The sequence below is a fragment of the Dipteris shenzhenensis genome, chromosome 14 (assembly GCF_047967505.1).
Source record: "Dipteris shenzhenensis isolate YYH24624 ecotype China chromosome 14, Dip_SZ_1.0, whole genome shotgun sequence".
Taxonomy (NCBI): domain Eukaryota; kingdom Viridiplantae; phylum Streptophyta; class Polypodiopsida; order Gleicheniales; family Dipteridaceae; genus Dipteris; species Dipteris shenzhenensis.
In genome coordinates this window covers 5,174,845-5,192,811 of record NC_141609.1, presented here as the reverse complement: position 1 = coordinate 5,192,811, position 17,967 = coordinate 5,174,845, and the positions used below count along the sequence as shown (strand labels likewise).

Genomic DNA, 17,967 nt, shown 5'->3' with positions numbered 1-17,967 from the left:
AATACCCAATGGTGAGATCAAATCTATCAGCAATGTACTATACGTGCCAAAGCTAGCACATAGCTTACTATCTATTAGATCTATTACAGATTCAGATACAAAGGTAGAGTTTTATAACGACGCATTCTTTGTGGTAAGACTTAGAACAAGAGTCTAAGGTTGTTGCGAATGGGGTCAAGGGTTCCAGCCAATGCACTTACAAAATTGAACTCTCTAGTAAGTGGTAAGTACTTGGGAGGCCTTTGGCAAGCATGGAGAGCATCTAGCATGGAAAGATCCACAAGTTGCTTAAGGGGTTATTGATGTGAAAGACCTTGGTATAATTTTGAAGGGTGTATGAAAGCTAAACATTATTGGAGACAACTTTCAAGAGCTGTGCAAGCACTTGAGCTTGTGCATATTGATGTTTGCAACAAGTGCAATCTATGTCAAGAGGGAGCATATTAGTTTCACACATTTTCAAAAACTTGGGTTTACTTCTAATGAAAGACATCTTGAGTGTTTGCCTTCCCAGTCGAAAGAATGGAAGACAATGGTTGAAAGGAAACCTCGTGAGCAAGCGATTTGGGCTGTCTATATAGCATCCAGAATAGCAGCTATAGGTGAGGACATTGGGCTGCATACACAACAGCAAGGAAGTGGAGACTTATGCGTCACCATTGGCTGCAGACGGAAGAAGCAAGGTCAAGGATCAAGCTGCAAACACAGCCTTATGATTGGTTGTCCATTGGAGTAGCAATAAGGTGTGTTTGCTTGGCATCACTACGCAGCCCACAGAAGAGAGCACGCATGCATAAAGTGTTTTGAAGGCTTCACGAGGAGCATATTCGTGGAGTCACAAGGGACTGTATCTAGGCAATACCCTGTTGCTAGATGGTGGTACACTGCGCACACATTTTGTACATGATGATGGTCCATCTTTGGAACCATTCAGATAACAATGCCCAATGGTGAGATCAGATCTATTAGCAATGTAGTACTATGCGTGTCAAAGCGCGTACGAAATACAATTTCGTACACATTTTTTTTGGGGGCAAAAAAATACAATTACAGGCCTTTGACGTCGCCCGTACGGCTATTCTCCTCCAATTTGCAGCAGGGACAGTTCTCCAAGCTCCACTGTGATCGTACGCATTTTTGTACAACCTATAACCTTGGCGCTTGAGCCCAGTCGTACAATTTTCGTACAGCCAAGCTGCCAGTCGTACCAAGATCTTGCCATATAGCTAGCCCTCCAGGTACCCAACTGTTGAAACTTGACGCAAGCTGCAACCTTTCATTGTGCAGTGTCCATCTTGAGCTCTCAGCTACTTGGCCATCAGCAAGAGGAGATTCTTTGAGCTCTTGTGACCTTAGCGTTCAAGATTTGATTGAAGGAGGACCGTGGTGACTCCCTCTTATCTCTTCCATGTTATCTGTTGAATCTTGGGTCTTGATGCTCCTTGTCATTTTGAAATTCGGATTCTCATCTCTCTCTCTCTCTCTCTAGGCAATTTTGGTACTCTATTTCATTTCATTTTGTATCTAGGATTTTTGTAGCCATTTTTGGCATCTTAGCGGTATTACGATGAGGCCACCTAGTTGGCGCATCGTTGATGATGTATTTTCCTTTCGGATGATTTTGTGTCCCATAGGCCATGTATGGCCTTCCGTGGACCTTTAATAAAATTTCTTTCTTTCTTTCTTTCTCTCTCTCTTAGAGGGGAAGAAAGAAAGGAGAAGAATGGGAATTTATGGAGACACTGAAGCCTTTGGGAAAGGGGCAGTTCACTTGTAAATGCAAGTACTGCCCTCACAAATGGGATGGAGGACCTACCCGCATAAGAGCACACTTTCTTGGGTTGACAGGCCTTGGGGTTGACCCTCGCACCTCCCCCCTTGAAAATGTGAAAGACACTTGCAAAAGGTTGTAAGCAAAGGCAAGTGGTTGTAAGCAAAGTCAGGTAAAAATAAATTTGTAGAAGAGCTTGATGCAAATGTGGTTGATTTGGGAGATGCCTAGGAGAGTGGTGCTGCAAGTGCAAGTGCATCTGCACATGAACCAAAATAGAAGAAACAAAAGGTGTCAAAGGGAGCCTTGGCCAAGGCATGGGAGTCCCAGGCACGGAAGGATGCCTACATTGCTCTTCGACACTTTTTCTTTGCAGAGGACATTCCTCATTGGAAGGTGAGGAGTCCATATTTTTTGAAAATGGTTCGTGCAATTGGCCAAGATGGGCCTAGCTTTAAGCCTCCATCTTATAAATTCTTACGTAGTTCAGAGCTGAAAAATGAGGTGGTATGCATAGATCAAGAGTTGCTGCAGTTTCGGGAGAAATGGAAAAAGTATGGATGCAACATGGTTTGACACTCGGCGTAGGCCTATCATTAATATCATGGTCTCATGCATTTTTGGACCAATCTTCTTAAAGTCTGTGGATTACTAGTAGTGGGCATGGACCTGGTCTAGAGGGGTGTTCCTGTCAGATATTTAGGATTCCAGGTTGGCATGGGTATTTCTCCATCACCATAGTTTGCGCCGATGTTGGAGAGTGTAAGGAGAAAACTTTTCTTTTGGAGTTCCGCCAAGCTTGATCTTGCCTCCAGGGTTGTAGTGGTCAATCAAGTTTTGTTGGCCATGACTTGGTTTGTATGTTCTTGTTGTCCTAGTGAGTGTATCACTCATCTCAAGATACTTGTAAGGAATTTTTTTATGGAGTGCACTCGATGGCACAATAGATGCTAGAGCCAAGGTGGTTTGAAAGACATTGATCCTCCCCACAAAAGAAGGGTGTCTTGACATCATAGATCCAAATTTATACTGCAGGGCCTTGCTTTGCAAGATGGTGGGGAGGGGACTTATGCATGGGCAAGAGCCATCTTGTATGCCAACTTCTGGAGGAGATTGGAGTCACAATAGTAGATGGATTTTTCCTTCGGCTTACCTCAATTCTCCTTCGTTCTCTCTTATGGGTACTATCCTGAAGGTTGGGCTAGCTTTAGCAGTACTCTTTAAAGAGTTATCCCTTCCTCTCGTGAAGACATAGACAAGCAGCCTGTCATGTGGAATGACAACTAGCTTGATGATCATGGCAAACCACTTCATGCCTCTCACTATATGTAGTGGTTCAAGTAGAAGACAGGCCCTGCCTTCACATTGGGGTCTTGAAAAGCTTTCAAAAAGCTTCCAGAGGATCTTAAGGCTCAGTTAGTAAGCCCTCTCAGATGATATGCCTATTTCTTGTTCCACTTGGATGGGCGCTTTCATGGGTGCAGGCATTCCTCTACAGGTTATTGCTTTATGTGGTGCAGATGAGGATGCCCTGGTCTACGATGTCCTTGTGGGAGGCAGGCTATCTGATCGATCGATGATGTTTTATTAGAGATTCCATTTCAGTTGTCAGGATGGTTGGGTTGGTGGAGCATGGCTCAGGCTCAGAGTGGTACTTAGACCCTCACCCACATCTTGGCGATCCCATGAAATACTTGCAGTGGGATCTCGGGGAATGGGAATGGATTGATGAAGGGCATCGAGAGAAGGTCCTCCCCTTCTTTTGCTACACTGTAGTAATGCCAGGAGATTCCAATTAAGCTGTAGAGATTGGAGGCCTTCTAGGACACCGCATTGGGAGAGTTATTAGATTTCAGCTGTTGACATAGAAAAGAACTTGTGAAGGAGACTCTAAAAATCCCATAGGAATAGAAAAATCACTCTATTCTTCTGGCTTTCTCTTCATGCCGGATTGCAGTGGACCTATGAAGATCTAGATTCGAGGCTGACCATACTGGTTGCCTTTCTGCTGCCAGCATTGCCTTTGGGATTGCAGACATGACATGATTATTTGGAAGAGGATAGCTAGGATTTTCATTACTTTTCTTTGTTTCCCCTTCTTCATGACTTGGGGCTTAGCTGCTTGGCTCTCTCTCTCTTAGGACCCCCGGTCTTCCATGAGAAACATGACTCATCTTGGTCTTTATCGGTTCGATGCCACTTAGTTTAGCCATGCTCTCTGGATGATGTTCCTGCTTTCACCCTTCTGAGATGTACATGCATCTACGGACTCTCCTTGGGAGATACTTACAAGTATTGCTGCATGGCATATTTGAAGAGCCAGGTGCACAGAGGCATTGGATAGATCCCATGTCCACCCCTCTCACACCTTGGCCAATCTATGGACGGATACTATACATACACTGATGGCCATGTGGATGACCATGTAGGAGTCCTTACGTGCAGCTTTTGCGAGGAGAGCTATATTTTTTAGAGAATGGGGGGCTCCCCTTTTTTCTCTCAGACTACTACAAGGTTGACATGGCATTTTTAGTCTCAACCTTGGTTGTTTTCTACCTCCTTCTGAGGAGTGTTTTCTCATGCACCGCATGATGTATTTATGCCTTGAGATTTTCTCTTGTGGGTTTTGTTCAGAATTATTTTTTCTGCTAAAAAAAGGTATGGTATATGTCATCTTGATGTGGATAGCTTGATCATTACATCCAATGATCAACCCTTGGTGGATGAAATAAAGAATGTTGTTTGACATGCCAGATTTGAGGTTGATGAACTATTGCTTGGGCATAGAGGTGTGGCAAATGTTGCCACATAGATTGTTAGTAGAGATGAGGGAGTTATTTTTGAGTCTATTCTCTATTGATCGAGAATGGGTGGAATTGTGCACTTCCCTCTTCTCTGTTTCTTGTTTAGTGTTTTCCAAGTCAAGTTGTCAAAAGAACATCTCCCTCCCTCCCTTGTGTGTGCTTGGTTCAAACTTGGATTTGACCAAGCCTCATAAAGATGGTTCAAAAGCTCAATCGACCTAAGAAAAGATCCAAGGTTTTAGACATCAAACTCAACCCACGAAGAGACCCAAGGTTCTAGAGTGAACCCTTGTCGATTCAAGAAGAACAAACCCAACCAGTTGCCTAGTTTCACTTTAGTTAAGGTCAATGTCCATGCTTTAGGCTAATTTTCACTTTGCCAATTCGGAGAATCAAGGCCAATAAACCCATCAAAAGCCTAGAAAAGAGAATGTCAAATAGGCATATCCTTTTACTGTTTCTCAAAATTAGGATGTTTTAAAACAACCAATTTGTTACTTCTCCAACAAGTGGAAATCATTAGTCATACAATAGCAACCTTATCGACAATATGTCGAAGCATAGCGATATAATCTATTTAGACCACAATAGTAATCCCCAAAGCTTTTTCAAGCCAAGAATATCATGTATTTTGAACTTCAAGGTGTTTATGTTGAGTGGAGGAGGAGACAACATAGCTAGAGAGGGTATAGTTTGAAAAGAATGAATAAATATAGCTTTAGGGTTACAGTTAGGGTTACGGTTAAGGTTATGGTTTCCAATCCTATTGTCTATTTGTATGGTTATGGTTAAGCTTAAGCTTAAGATTATTGTCATCCTATTGTTATGGTTAGGGTTAGGGCTAAGGTTATGGTTTGTAACCCTATTGTCATCCTAGTACTTTATTAGTGTTAGTGCATATTTACATTTGCACATGATGTTGAGATTGTCCCTCGACAGGTCCCTTAGGATCAACGTCATGAAGTAGGCCTTCAAAATGATGACTTTGTGGCTTGAAGAAAGACTGAGCATTACATTCCATTACTCCCCCTTTATCACCACTAACCTTGGCTATTGCTCTCTTTAAAACGTAAGGTGAAATATTCTCTGTATCAGTACTTTTTAAAAACATTGTTCCCTTTGATGTAATGCATACTTTGTTTGTTAGTCCAACCATCAAAGTTATGTGAAAGTGTTAAATCATGTTTTCAATCTCAAAATCATAAAAAAACTGAAAGGAAATGACCATAAAATTGTGAGAGGTCCTATTACACAAAAACCTTCAACTTTCACAAATCATTAGCAGACAAAAGATTAGCTATCAAACTAGCAAGAGCCACCAAATAGTAAAATTAATCTATTGATTTCAAAAACGTTGAGGCTCATTACACAGAGCAACAAGATGTCAAGAAAAAATGAAGACAAAAAACAAAAAGCAATAAAGAAGAACCCAAAAATAGATAGATATTATTCAAAACATAGATCATTTAACAAGCAATCATCAGTGATAAAAATGTGATGAGATCAAAGACCTATAAGCCACCCTAAGCCACCACCTAATCAGTTAACAAATGATAAAAAGACGACAAAGAAGGAGAGAAGGAAATGACATAAAAACCATCTCCTGGAATACTCCACAAACAAACACAAAACTTTGCAAACCATAAGGATGACTACACGTTACTAAAATAGGATGTGGCTCTCTATTGAGGATGGAGGTCTAACTTATAACATAAGGGTCAGAGAAATGAGAAGGAAAAGAGTACAATCCACTCCCCACCACCCCAAAACAACATGCAAATTGTATGACGCATTGCAAACACCCAATTAATCAACTAAAAACCCAAACAAACATGGATCCCATCCTACACAACTAGCCAAAGTAACCTACATTAGACTTTAAAGCAAGAATACTTCAAAAGTATTCCCGCATCAACAAATAGATAGTTTTGGCATTAGATGGGAAGGAGGTAGTGATACTCTGAGCAACATCTCTTGAGCATGTTGAATCTATAAGAAATGTTTTCAACATATTGAGAACATCTTTTAGTACTTGTTTATAAGTTCCTAGCATAGTGTGAATGGGTTACTAACCATATCCATTTCCATAGCCAATCTTCTGCGTGGACCCAAGTAGGCTTTGATTCCCCTCTCTTTGCCTTCTTGTGGATTTGGTCTTTCTACGACTTGAGCATAGCAACCATCTTACCCAACTTAGCAGATCTCTTGACAAAGGCTCTACCACGACCCTTTTAATTTAAAAAAAAGAAAGAAGAAGACCCCCACAAGATGTGAATACAATAGAGCAATGTGTTGGTTTGAAAGTAAGTGATACATATCTAGCAAATCTAGGATACCGAGTGGGGACCCCAAGATGGCAAGCATTTGGGCCCTTTTTCTTTTTTTTGGGCCTAAAAATCGAGGCAAGGGCCCAAAAAGAGTTGTAGATCCCCAATGGCGGCATTGGGGGGTCATCAACTATAGATGCAAAGCTTTCCTTAGTTGCTCCTAGTTTTTAAATTTTTGTATCTATTGTGTTTATGTGATGTTGTTTTGTTGATGTTGGAAGTATAGTTGTGGTAATTAATGCCATTTGTTTGGATTTTGGGTTTCATTATTGTTGGATGTTTCTAGTGATAGTTAACCATCCAGTCTGTGGCATGGTTAGATATTATCCTAAGTTGTAGCTAAGGTGATTGGTGGGTTTGGCCATCCGCAAACCTCTACAAGTAAGGTGGTACATTGAAAGTGGAAAATTCATTGGAATGGAAAGGGAAATATGGAATGAATAAGTATAACTGTGTGAATGAACTAATGGCTAGTAGGGTTTTCAATATGCCTTGATAGATCACTGCTGCCCTACAAGGATTACCACTAAGTATGTTAATAAACCCCCCATAAGCTGAGTAGGGAGGAAGATACCGTCAAGCCAAAACTATCGCCATCTGCAAACCAAATTTTGTCACACTAAAGCAATCTTTAGAAATCATATTCCATGTCTACATCTATGATAGGTGGAGGTACATCTTGAACCAATCCTGCAAATTGGCGTCTCGTTCTTCTTTAATCAAATAGGCTCTAAAGCTATTGGCTGCATCCTTTTCTCCTTTGGCCCTATTGTTGAATGCTTTCTTGAAACAACTCTTTTGGTCATGTCCATGTCCACATGTCCATGTCCACAATAATCACAAATTATCATGACTTTGATTGCATAAGCATGTTCTCCTATGCTTGTAGAATTTAAATGTATTCTTCTTTCTTCACTGAAAAGCATAGCAACAACATCATGGAAATGGTAACCAACTCGTTATTACTCGATCACAAACTAGTGAAGAGTATCGCCTTCACATCATGCCCAAAGATTGTCCATCACCCATTTGAAGTGCAAACAATTTTTGTTTTAACATAATCTTCAAATTTTTAACTTTGGATCCAAACAAAGCTTCTAACAAATTCTAGTTTTGTGTAGCTGTCTTGGTAATATCCACATGGTGAAAAAAATTGACACCCAGAAGACCTAAGCTTTTCCATTCTTTAAATCATGCATCTCCTCCAACCCCTAATTTGTTAGTAGGTTCCTTCTCTATACTAGAAACAACTCCCCAAAACACTTTTCAATGAGAAGGAGACAAACAAAGAGTTGCAACGAAGGAAAATTCCTTCCATTAAACCTTATAATGGAAGTCTCTGGTATACTCGACTTAGTGGAGGTGAATTTGGATCGACTTGTAGAAGACTGACCACAACATAGACCCTACAGGCTCATTGGAAAGCATTACTCTGATACCAATTGTTGAATTTTTGGAGCATTCAACAAAGATTACTTTGGGAACATCGACTCATTTTGGCACATAATATAATGTTTCTCACATAAATTGTCATAAACAACAAGAAACCAGAAAGATGGTGACTATAATTATTTTAGCACTAAGATGAAAGATTAATCAACTTGTTACAACTAGCCTCATTGGCTTGTTGCAGATTACAGGGACATCTAATCACAATAGAACTTAGCATAAAATCTTGCCTATAGAAAGCTACACTTTTTCGACCTTTGGCAATGTCCCATAGGCTAGAAATTGCCAAGGTCACTATGCATAGATTGAGATACTGTGACACATGCAACTTCGACCAAGATTAAATCTACTCCAAATAAAGATACCACATGCTCGTATCTCCACAGAAGAGGGTGACATGCTCTAATCCAAAGTGTATGGAGTTTCTCTTTCTAACACAAATTGTATGGGGTTTCTCTCTCTAAAATAAAGTGTGGATTTAGTATTTATCTCTCTAGACCATGATTTCATAAGTATGTCAAAATTTTCTAGAGAGTACTTTCGCTATCCCTATCGTATCATATCTACAAGTCTACCTTCAAGCTCAGGATATTACAAGCAAAACTTTGTCACTACTCCGCACACACAACAATCTCATCTTGGTTGCTCTGGACTATGCTTTTGACCCTTATTGCCATAGGGTTAACAACACTATGTCCATTGAAACCATTACCATTAAGTACCATCATAACAAATGACCTCTTCAAGAAAAGCTCATTAGCTGGAGCATTCGTTTGCAGGCAATGTGTCAGTGCTTTCTTTACGGCCTCAAGAGTACTTCTATCCACCTTAGTCATATGGGAGGTGTCATACAATGCAACACCATGTGGGTTTGATATTTACAAATATGCATTTTGCAAACCTTTGCAAAACGCTGACCTCTTGATGTTCTTCTTTATACAAACATTAGTATAATCTCACCTACTTGTTGAAACTTTTCTATTAAATGAAGCAATTTTTTCTCTCTATTGATTTCATTATCAAAATCCACATTGTTTTCATTTCAATAGGGGTGATGTCAAGTCTACCCACCCGCCCACCCCCCCCCCCCCTGCACACACAACTGGTAGTGATATATTTTATGATCATGTATTGTGCATCCTGGAGAATATGATGTATATCCATATTTTAAAATAACTCTTAATTGAAAATGTGAGGCACATATGATATCAAGAAGGGAAAATAAGTATAGCCAGATAAAGGCTTTATTGGACCAACGTTAGGTCACACTATTGTGTATAAAGAAAATTGAACATAAAATCCCATGGTGTATATGGGATTATACACATTATAGGGAGAATATGCTTATGTGATGAGCCAATAGATCCTTATCAACTTCTGGATGAGGCACCAAAGTGTGAAGACATGCATGCTATGGTAATATGGAAAAAGTTAACACATGAAGCTTAATTTTTTTAAATTGACTATCATCGACCATATCATTCCTAGTTTTGAACTTTATGTGCCACAAAGTAATGTGCATTTCTAAGAATGAGGTACCAAAATGTGAAGACATGGCATGCTATGGTAATATGAAAAAAGTTAACACATGAAGCTTAAATTTTTTAATTGACTATCATCGACCATGTCATTCCTAGTTTTGAACTTTAGGCGACACAAAGTAATGTGCATTATTAGGTGCATTGTAGTCCCCATTCCACTAACTAAGTGCGACTAAGAGTGATAGACTAATAGTCAGCCAAAATCCCATTTACTAGATAGCCTTAACGCCTCTAAAATTTGATGCATCTTGACTATGAGTCAGCCATTATCCATGTTGGGATGGGAGGGAGACCTTTCTCTACACCAACTCAGTTAGTAGCTGCTGAGATGAAGCTATTTATACGTTGGATCCAGTGGATCATTGCCTGCAAGTCCAAGATCCTTGTGGCAGTGAAGGCACTCACGAAATTGTTCTTGACCACCATCCTGAGAGTCATGAGGCATCCACAAGATGCACACAATTGATTTCCAACCACGATTGCATCTTGCAACATTAGCTCAAAAGCCTTTGAGCACTACAATTGGTAACTGGGCACACATTTATACTTAACAACTGTGAGTTATGAGAGCTAGTATTTCAACCTTGTGAATGATCTTTTTGCATGTTTTCGTGAGGGAATACAAATGTGTGTAATGCACATCTACATGAGATATGGAAAGATACATTTGCTAACGTCTGCTCACGAGCCTCTGGAAATTCCAAGTGATTATAAAGAGAGGACGTGTAAGTGTTTCACATGACTACATAACTACCGGTTGATAGTCACGCTTGAGCATATGAAGGGTTGTCTTTCCTAAGCCTGGCCATCAAGCTTGTTTGGGTAGATAACACGAGGGGGTGTCACTCCTACTAAGCTCTTTGCAAAGATACTCAATGCCCGCTACCTTACTACCTTGGAGGAGTTGGTCCCCATGGTGCTTGACCACGAGGAGCGCTTCATCAATCATACGTACGATAGTCAGCCTAAGGCTTAGAAAGTTGATCAGAAAGGCAAAAAGCAGTTGATAGTTGAGGAATGCAAAGTTCCAAAGGCATCCCTTTTACAAAAATTGAAATTAAACATGAACACGATTTCATGATTTACCAAAACCATAAAAACCAAGAATAAGGAAACAAGTGGGGAAGAGAAGAGAAAGAGAGAGAGACACTGCATGGGGTCCAATCTGGCCCCCCTAGATGGTGGCTCTTGCTTCCCATCTAGAGTATTTATAATTGTAATCCCAAAAAGCAAAGAGCCAATAATAGTACATCCAAAAGCATCTGATGTTATGGCAGGCAGCCTAGGGAGATGTTTGGGTTTTCTCACACCCCCTTGAGCCACGTGTTATGAATCTAAGCCCTTGATTTCGTTTGATGTAAAAGCTAAGCTTTTGACTAAAGCACTAAAAGCATATAGGTGCTTTTCACAATAAAAAGACTATATAAATGTTTCAAACCTATTCTATTTGAAGAGATGGTCTACTTGATTTGCAAGTTTGGGCCTATTAGCATGTAAAGCTTTGGGGAGCCTTGCGCGACGATAACCTTATGCTCTACTCTCACAAGCCTTAAAGTTCAACTTACTATAGTGATCAAACTCGCATTTTCCCAAGGTTGGAGAGGCACGTAACGCTGGCTAAGTGGAAAGTGAGAATGTTACAAGCTCTACTTCGGACTTCCTCCAATGATAGTTGTCTTTTTGTGCTATCTAGAGTCTACTGAATGATCTAAGAATGTTGGAATCATCCCGCTCACGGACACATGCTCTACTTTGGACTTCCTCTAATGACAGTTGTCTTTTTGTGCTATCCAGAGTCTACTGAATGATCTAAGAATGTTGGAATCATCCCGCTTAAGGACACACGCAGATCCTCTTAGGGTCACATTGGCAAGTTTTTCGGAGATTCTCTCTCGACGTTCAACTACGATTACGACTATTCACATTCAAGTAATATGCTAGCCATTGTTCTAGCAAATAAAGAATATCTAAAGGATTCCACCTCATTACCAGTATTATACATATGGCAACTCACTGATTGCATCAGTCATAGATTTGCTTTTGAGAGCAAGCTCTTGGCTAAATATGGAACATACAAAGCTAAAGACCCAGAGTATAATGTTGTTCTTCGACCCGACTTCTAGAAATTGCACGCTTGCAAAAAACACGACAATGGAAATTTGACTACATAGACATTCAAAAACAATGCGACTTACCAACTCTACAATCATTAAACACAAGAACATACCAAAAGCATACTGACGATATAATAAGCGATACAAACATTCTCACTTCCCAAATATTGTGCCTACAAGAAACACTCTCCAAAAGTTATGAAGACCCTAGCATTACAAACTTCAAACATGTTACAGAAACAATGGGTGTCGGAATTACAACTTACTACAAAACTGAACTAAATCTACTAAATAAACAATATTATTCTAATAATGGAGTACAATGCCTTCTCACTATATTTAACAATCAAAAAACAAATACAATTGCCATTGTAAATGTCTATAAGCATCCCACAACAAAAACTCAAGCTCTAATCCACTCACTAGAACAAATACTAAAAAGTTTGAATAAAGACATTCTCACATACATCGTAGGAGACTTTAATATGAACTACAAAGTAAAGTGTTCTAATATGGAAAAACTTGTTACACTAATGCAAAAATACAACATGAAACAAATAATATCTCACCCAACTACAATTCACGGTTCAACATTGGATCATATCTGGACAAATTCATTCAACGAAAACCAACTATCTGAAACACACTACGCATATTGGTCCGATCATTCTATAATATACACGACCATTTCTCCTACATAGCAGGCCTAATGAATCATATTGGGCACTCGTTGGGCACCTTGCGAAGGTGTGTAAAGACCCTCAATATCGCGATAGCATTTTTGCATTCAAAAAGTGTTTTAAAAATATAGCTATTTTGCATTTTTAAAAGGTATTTTTACATAGAAATTCCCACTTTTGAAGATCAATCCATGCCTGCTACGCAAAGGTTAGGCTGCAGTTATTCAGCCTGCAATCGGATTGTGTCTACGCACATGCATCGTCTGAATTAAAGCTTCAATTAATGGTCGCAGAGGATTTACAACGCACAATCATGTGAAAATTTGTTAGAAATCGGCAAAACTTGCAAATCATGCACCTTACATGTTGTAAAGGTCGCGCTGAGGGAGCCGAGAACGGCTGTCTGCTTGGATAGAATTTTTGGCACTCGAGTTGGCAATGCGATCAACAGATTAAGCTGCGCTTTTTTGAATTTCGTCCTGCAATCTTCTCCTATTGCCTCACAAAAATCTCACAAGAAGGAGAGCCTCGTATCGCAAATTCTTCTGAATGCCAGCAAAGCCTTGTCCACTCTGTGGATGAAAATTCCGCATGGAATTCCTCAAAACACACAGAATTGTGGGACATTGCATCAGGGGTCTACGTTTTTCCAGAGCCGTTGAAATCTTTAAACGACAGAGACTCCATTAAAAATAGGAGACTCGATAATTTCTGGCCCGCCATTCTCTCTAAGTATAGTTTTATCCGACACGTTGACTCGATATAGCAGGTAGCCGGTGCGTGTTATTTATCTAAACTAATGCAGACGCGTTATACATTTTCATGACATGCATGCTAGTCTTATGTATCTTCACGTCCATGAAAACTAATAAATTAATGATGGGAACTCCTTGAACCAGGATCCGCTCACAAATGTGCCTTAAGAATTTTGAAGGGATGAACTCCAAAACGGCAGACGGACAAGCTGACACTTCAGATGCTGACTTTAAAGGGACTAGACACTGGCGTTCCATGGCGCTTGACACTCTCAGTCCAGATGAAGCTTATTGGAAGTAGGCAAACGGCAAATTTACAAATTCCAATCTAAAATAGTTGTCCACAGAATATTGCTGCTTTTGTAGAAGCAAACTTGCATTCTAACTTAGCGTGGCTCTCTCTCCCATAGAGGTTTTGAATTATAGCTTTGACTCGATATGGAGAGAGAGAGAGAGAGAGAGAGAGAGAGAGAGAGATGGGGGTTATATGGTATAAGGGACCAAAAGGCTTTCTTACAGCTTGGACTATCAACCATAGTTTAGATCCACCAAGCAGGAGACACATCAACATTATGACTATAGACCTAGGAGAAGTAGATGCTTATTGCCAGGATGCGGTCTCGAGATTTGGTCCCATGCAGTAGGACGCAGTGGTAGAGTCTGCATCTCTGTTGGACAGGCATTGGCTTCGGAGGTTTTTGACCAGGGTGAGCTGATGGGGGGAAGGGCGGTATGGATGGGCATTCAGGTATGGAATCTCCATATTCAGGTCCTCACCAGTGTCTCGCCAGCGAAGGGGCCTCTTTGTGGAGGTAGCTCACGGACTGTCTTCCTGAGGTGGACCTCTGGATTGTTGGAGGAGACCTCAATAATCTGGACTTCGAGGAGGACAAGCTTCTTTCTCTATCATGCTTGCGGGCAAAGAGAGGCATGTGGGAGCAGTTTATTTTTTTTGTCTGAGTTCAAGACGCTTGGTGGAAGCCCAATCTTATCCAGCTACCTAACAGCCTCTCCTTCTTCTATCAAAGACGCTAAGCAGACCGGAGCATTTTCATAGATTCTACGTTGGTGATTGGGCTTTGCAGAGAGGGATCCACAAGCATCTTGGCGGGCATAACCATTCTCCCATTGTCATGCATTTGGAGCAGCCTCCGCTTGTTTCCCCTAGCGTGGAGTGAGATTCCAGATGCATTGTTTCAGGAGGAGGAGATCCAGCATGCCATAGTCAGATACGGATTGTAGTTGAGGTTTGCTTGTAGATTTAGGCGTAGACAGGCTATACAAACGAGAGCAAAGGCCCTTAGGAAAGACCTGGCATCCATATTGAGGTTGTGGTAGCAAATGGACTCCAGTTGCATTCCTCGCAAGCTCCTTGGGTATAGCAAAGGAACAGGATGACGAGCTGGTTTTTTCAAAAGACGGGTCCGTGTCTAGCCGGTGCACACCTTTAGAGGATGTGTGACGAGGGGGGCAGCTTAACTTAATAGGTAGGATTGTTGGATGCGGGGCAATGGAAGGAAGCTAGAATGCAAAAGAGGAGACAACAAGCTGAAAGCAATGGAATGTACTTGCAAATGGATAATGGGAAAGTACAATGGTGGGCCACCTATATGGCCCAAACAACTAAGGACTAAATCTCCTAAGTGATTGAGGACTAAATGTCCTATATAGCCTAACTTCGACTAAATGGTTCTACCTAGCCTACAAGGGGCTAAGTGGCAACAAACCATGGTATGGCTGAAGTATCTTGGATACATCTCATGAATACCGAGAAACTAAATCATGGTTGCACATGTTCATCAGTGATGGATATATCAACCTACAGGTTAAACAAAATCACATGACAGAAGGTACCGAGTGTGAAGCTTGTCGAAAAGCTTCAAACTTGGGTTGTGGTAGAGCATTCATGAAGAGATTTGCTAAGTTGTCCTCCACGGAACATAGGACAATTTTTATGTCTCCAGCCGGCTATCGCTCTCAAACTAGTGATAGTGGGCCTCAATGTGCTTGGTACGTGTTGGAAATAGGAGGATAGAATCACTCACACCTCTCTCTGATCTTCAGCTCCAAGTACACTCACAAACACTTGATGAAACACTCCTTGATAGAGATCTTGATAGACAGAAACTGAGAGTATACTCTTCTACAAACTGTGGGTAACAAGGCTCAGTGTGAGCACAAAACAAGGCCCCTTTGCTGCTCTTCTGTTAGGCCCCCTCTTGCTGCTGTGGATCCCTCCCCAGTACCCTATCATCTATGCCCCTTGTCCCCTCAAATCGGGGGCTCACAAGTTGTTGTCAGTGGTTTCTAACACCCCCTCTCGATGACACAACTGTGGGCCAATCCCCATGCATCGAATGAGGTGTTCCAACTGCTCCTTGTGGAGTGCCTTCGTGAAGACGTCTGATATTTTGTCGGCGGTTGGACAGTACATCAACTCCATGATATCATCAATGATGAGCTCTCAAACGAAGTGGTAGTGGGCTTCTATATGCTTAGTCCGTGCATGGAACACGGGGTTCTTGGCTATGGCAATGTAACTCTGGTTGTCGCACATGATCACCGTCGCATCCTCCTGAGTCATGTCCATGTCCTCTAGGATCCACTTGAGCCACAACGTCTCGCATGCTGCTATACAAGCAGCCCCGTACTCTGCCTCTATCCATGAAAGGGCAACAGGGGGTTGTTTCTTGCTTAGCCATGAGATGGCCCCTAATGCAAGTATGAAACAATACCCTATAGTTGATCTCTTGGTGTCACCATCACCTGTCCAATCACTATCACAGAATCTGTCTAACTCAAAGCCTTTTCTATAGGTAATACCGTAGGTGCATGTACCCTTCAAGTACCTTAGCACCCTCATGCGCCTTCCAATGGGCCTTTCTGGGTTTGGCGGAGAATTGACAGAGTAGCCCTATTGCAAAGGAAATATCTGGCCTGGTGTTGGTGAGATAAATTAGAGTCCCCACCATCCGTCGATACTATGATGCATCAACTGGCTGAGACGTATCACCGACTCTAAGCCACAGTGCTGTCCAGCCCCAACGACTCTCCATCCTCCTGCTCACAGGGTACTCCAAATGCCACTACGGCCTCCAAGCTCCAGGGGTGGGCCCCGGTCTACTCCAAAGGCTAGTCTCCACGGTCAACTAAGCCTCACAGGCGATAGCAAGCGGACTGCCTAACAAACCTCTACGAGCAGTCGCCTCCTCCAACGATGCCCTCTACTGTCGTCTTCATCGCTATTGCCAACTCTGTTGCCTCAGTTTTCGCCTCAGCCATCGCCTCGCAATTCTCGTCCCTTGGGTTAACTATGGTTAGATCATCATGTTGACATGTGGCGGATAAGAGTCAGGTAGCCCAGGTTACATTAACCCTGGATCAGTTGTGGGTCGCACCATGGTTAGTTGGACCAGTAGCCTAACCTTGGGTCTAGTCAGTGGCCATGTGGCATTGCCACCTTAGTCTGCACAGTCACCAGCTGTCAACTAGGCATAGTTGTCTCTCCACAGGCACACAATGAATTCAGCATGTGACACCCTCCAGGCCATATCATCATTTTTGGCCTTCTTGGGATCAAAGTTTGGCCTATCCTTCCGAGGGCTGTATCTTTTGATCCAGGAGGAATTTCGTAGAGCTGTAAAAAGCAAAAATGCTCGCCAGATCATGCTCTACGCGATGAGCACCTCAGATCTGCCATCCGAGATTTCCACATGCTAGCATCATTGATTCCTCATCATCGGAACCACCTCTTGATCCTTTGCAGCGCACCCAGAACTTAAAATGAATCAAGATAAAATTCATTTGCTGCATTTTGCGATTCGACGTGTAGGCTAGCTATAGACTAGCACCGCCATAGAGGAGATCCAACTCCACCAAGCCAAGTAAGCCATTGCCACATTACCCGATTAATTCCCAACGGCGTCAGTCCCATCGGATCTATCATCGGTGTACACATTCACACATCTGAAACCAGTTCAGTTCTCTTGGCATTTGGCACTTCATCACTCAGTGTGACACTTAACAGAGTGATCTTCCTCCTCGGATTCAATTTTGTTGCATTCTTCTTGCACACACACATGCCACCCATGTAAAGTTACGCATTGTTGACTATTTTTTGCATTGGTTTCCACACACATACATCAGCCTTGTACAGCCTCTTGGCTATGCCTGACACTTAGTTGTCATCTTCATTTTACAGGCTTGATCCTTGGCACACATCAGTTCTCACATGACTTGGTTATGACAGTTTAGCATAAGCCCCCTAGCGGCAGCTCTTATACAGTGTTCTCATGGGTAGACACTCTCATCGGTACACGGGTAAGCCTCTTGCACAGAGCACCAGACCGCCGCCTCCAGCATGGAGTTATCCACATCACTTCGTTGATGATACACCAGTCATGACTCCGGATGAGATCCATGAGTGGAAAGAGAACCTTCTTCGACGCCACAGGGTATGTACCAGTCTATGATGCAGACTCGAGCCTCATTGGCCTTGACAGATCAGATGCAGTTGGAGATGCTTC

General features: G+C 41.8%; 1 protein-coding gene across 1 annotated transcript in view; it reads left to right on the top strand.

Annotated features, from left to right (window-relative positions):
* The first annotated feature begins 13,622 nt into the window (after window positions 1-13,622).
* Window positions 13,623-17,967, top strand: part of LOC147894099 (uncharacterized) — an 86,817-nt gene continuing 82,472 nt past the window's right edge. Inside the window, exon 1 of the mRNA XM_087384638.1 lies at window positions 13,623-13,738. Coding sequence (XP_087240764.1) covers window positions 13,623-13,738 — 116 coding nt within the window. The remainder of the gene's footprint in view (window positions 13,739-17,967) is intronic.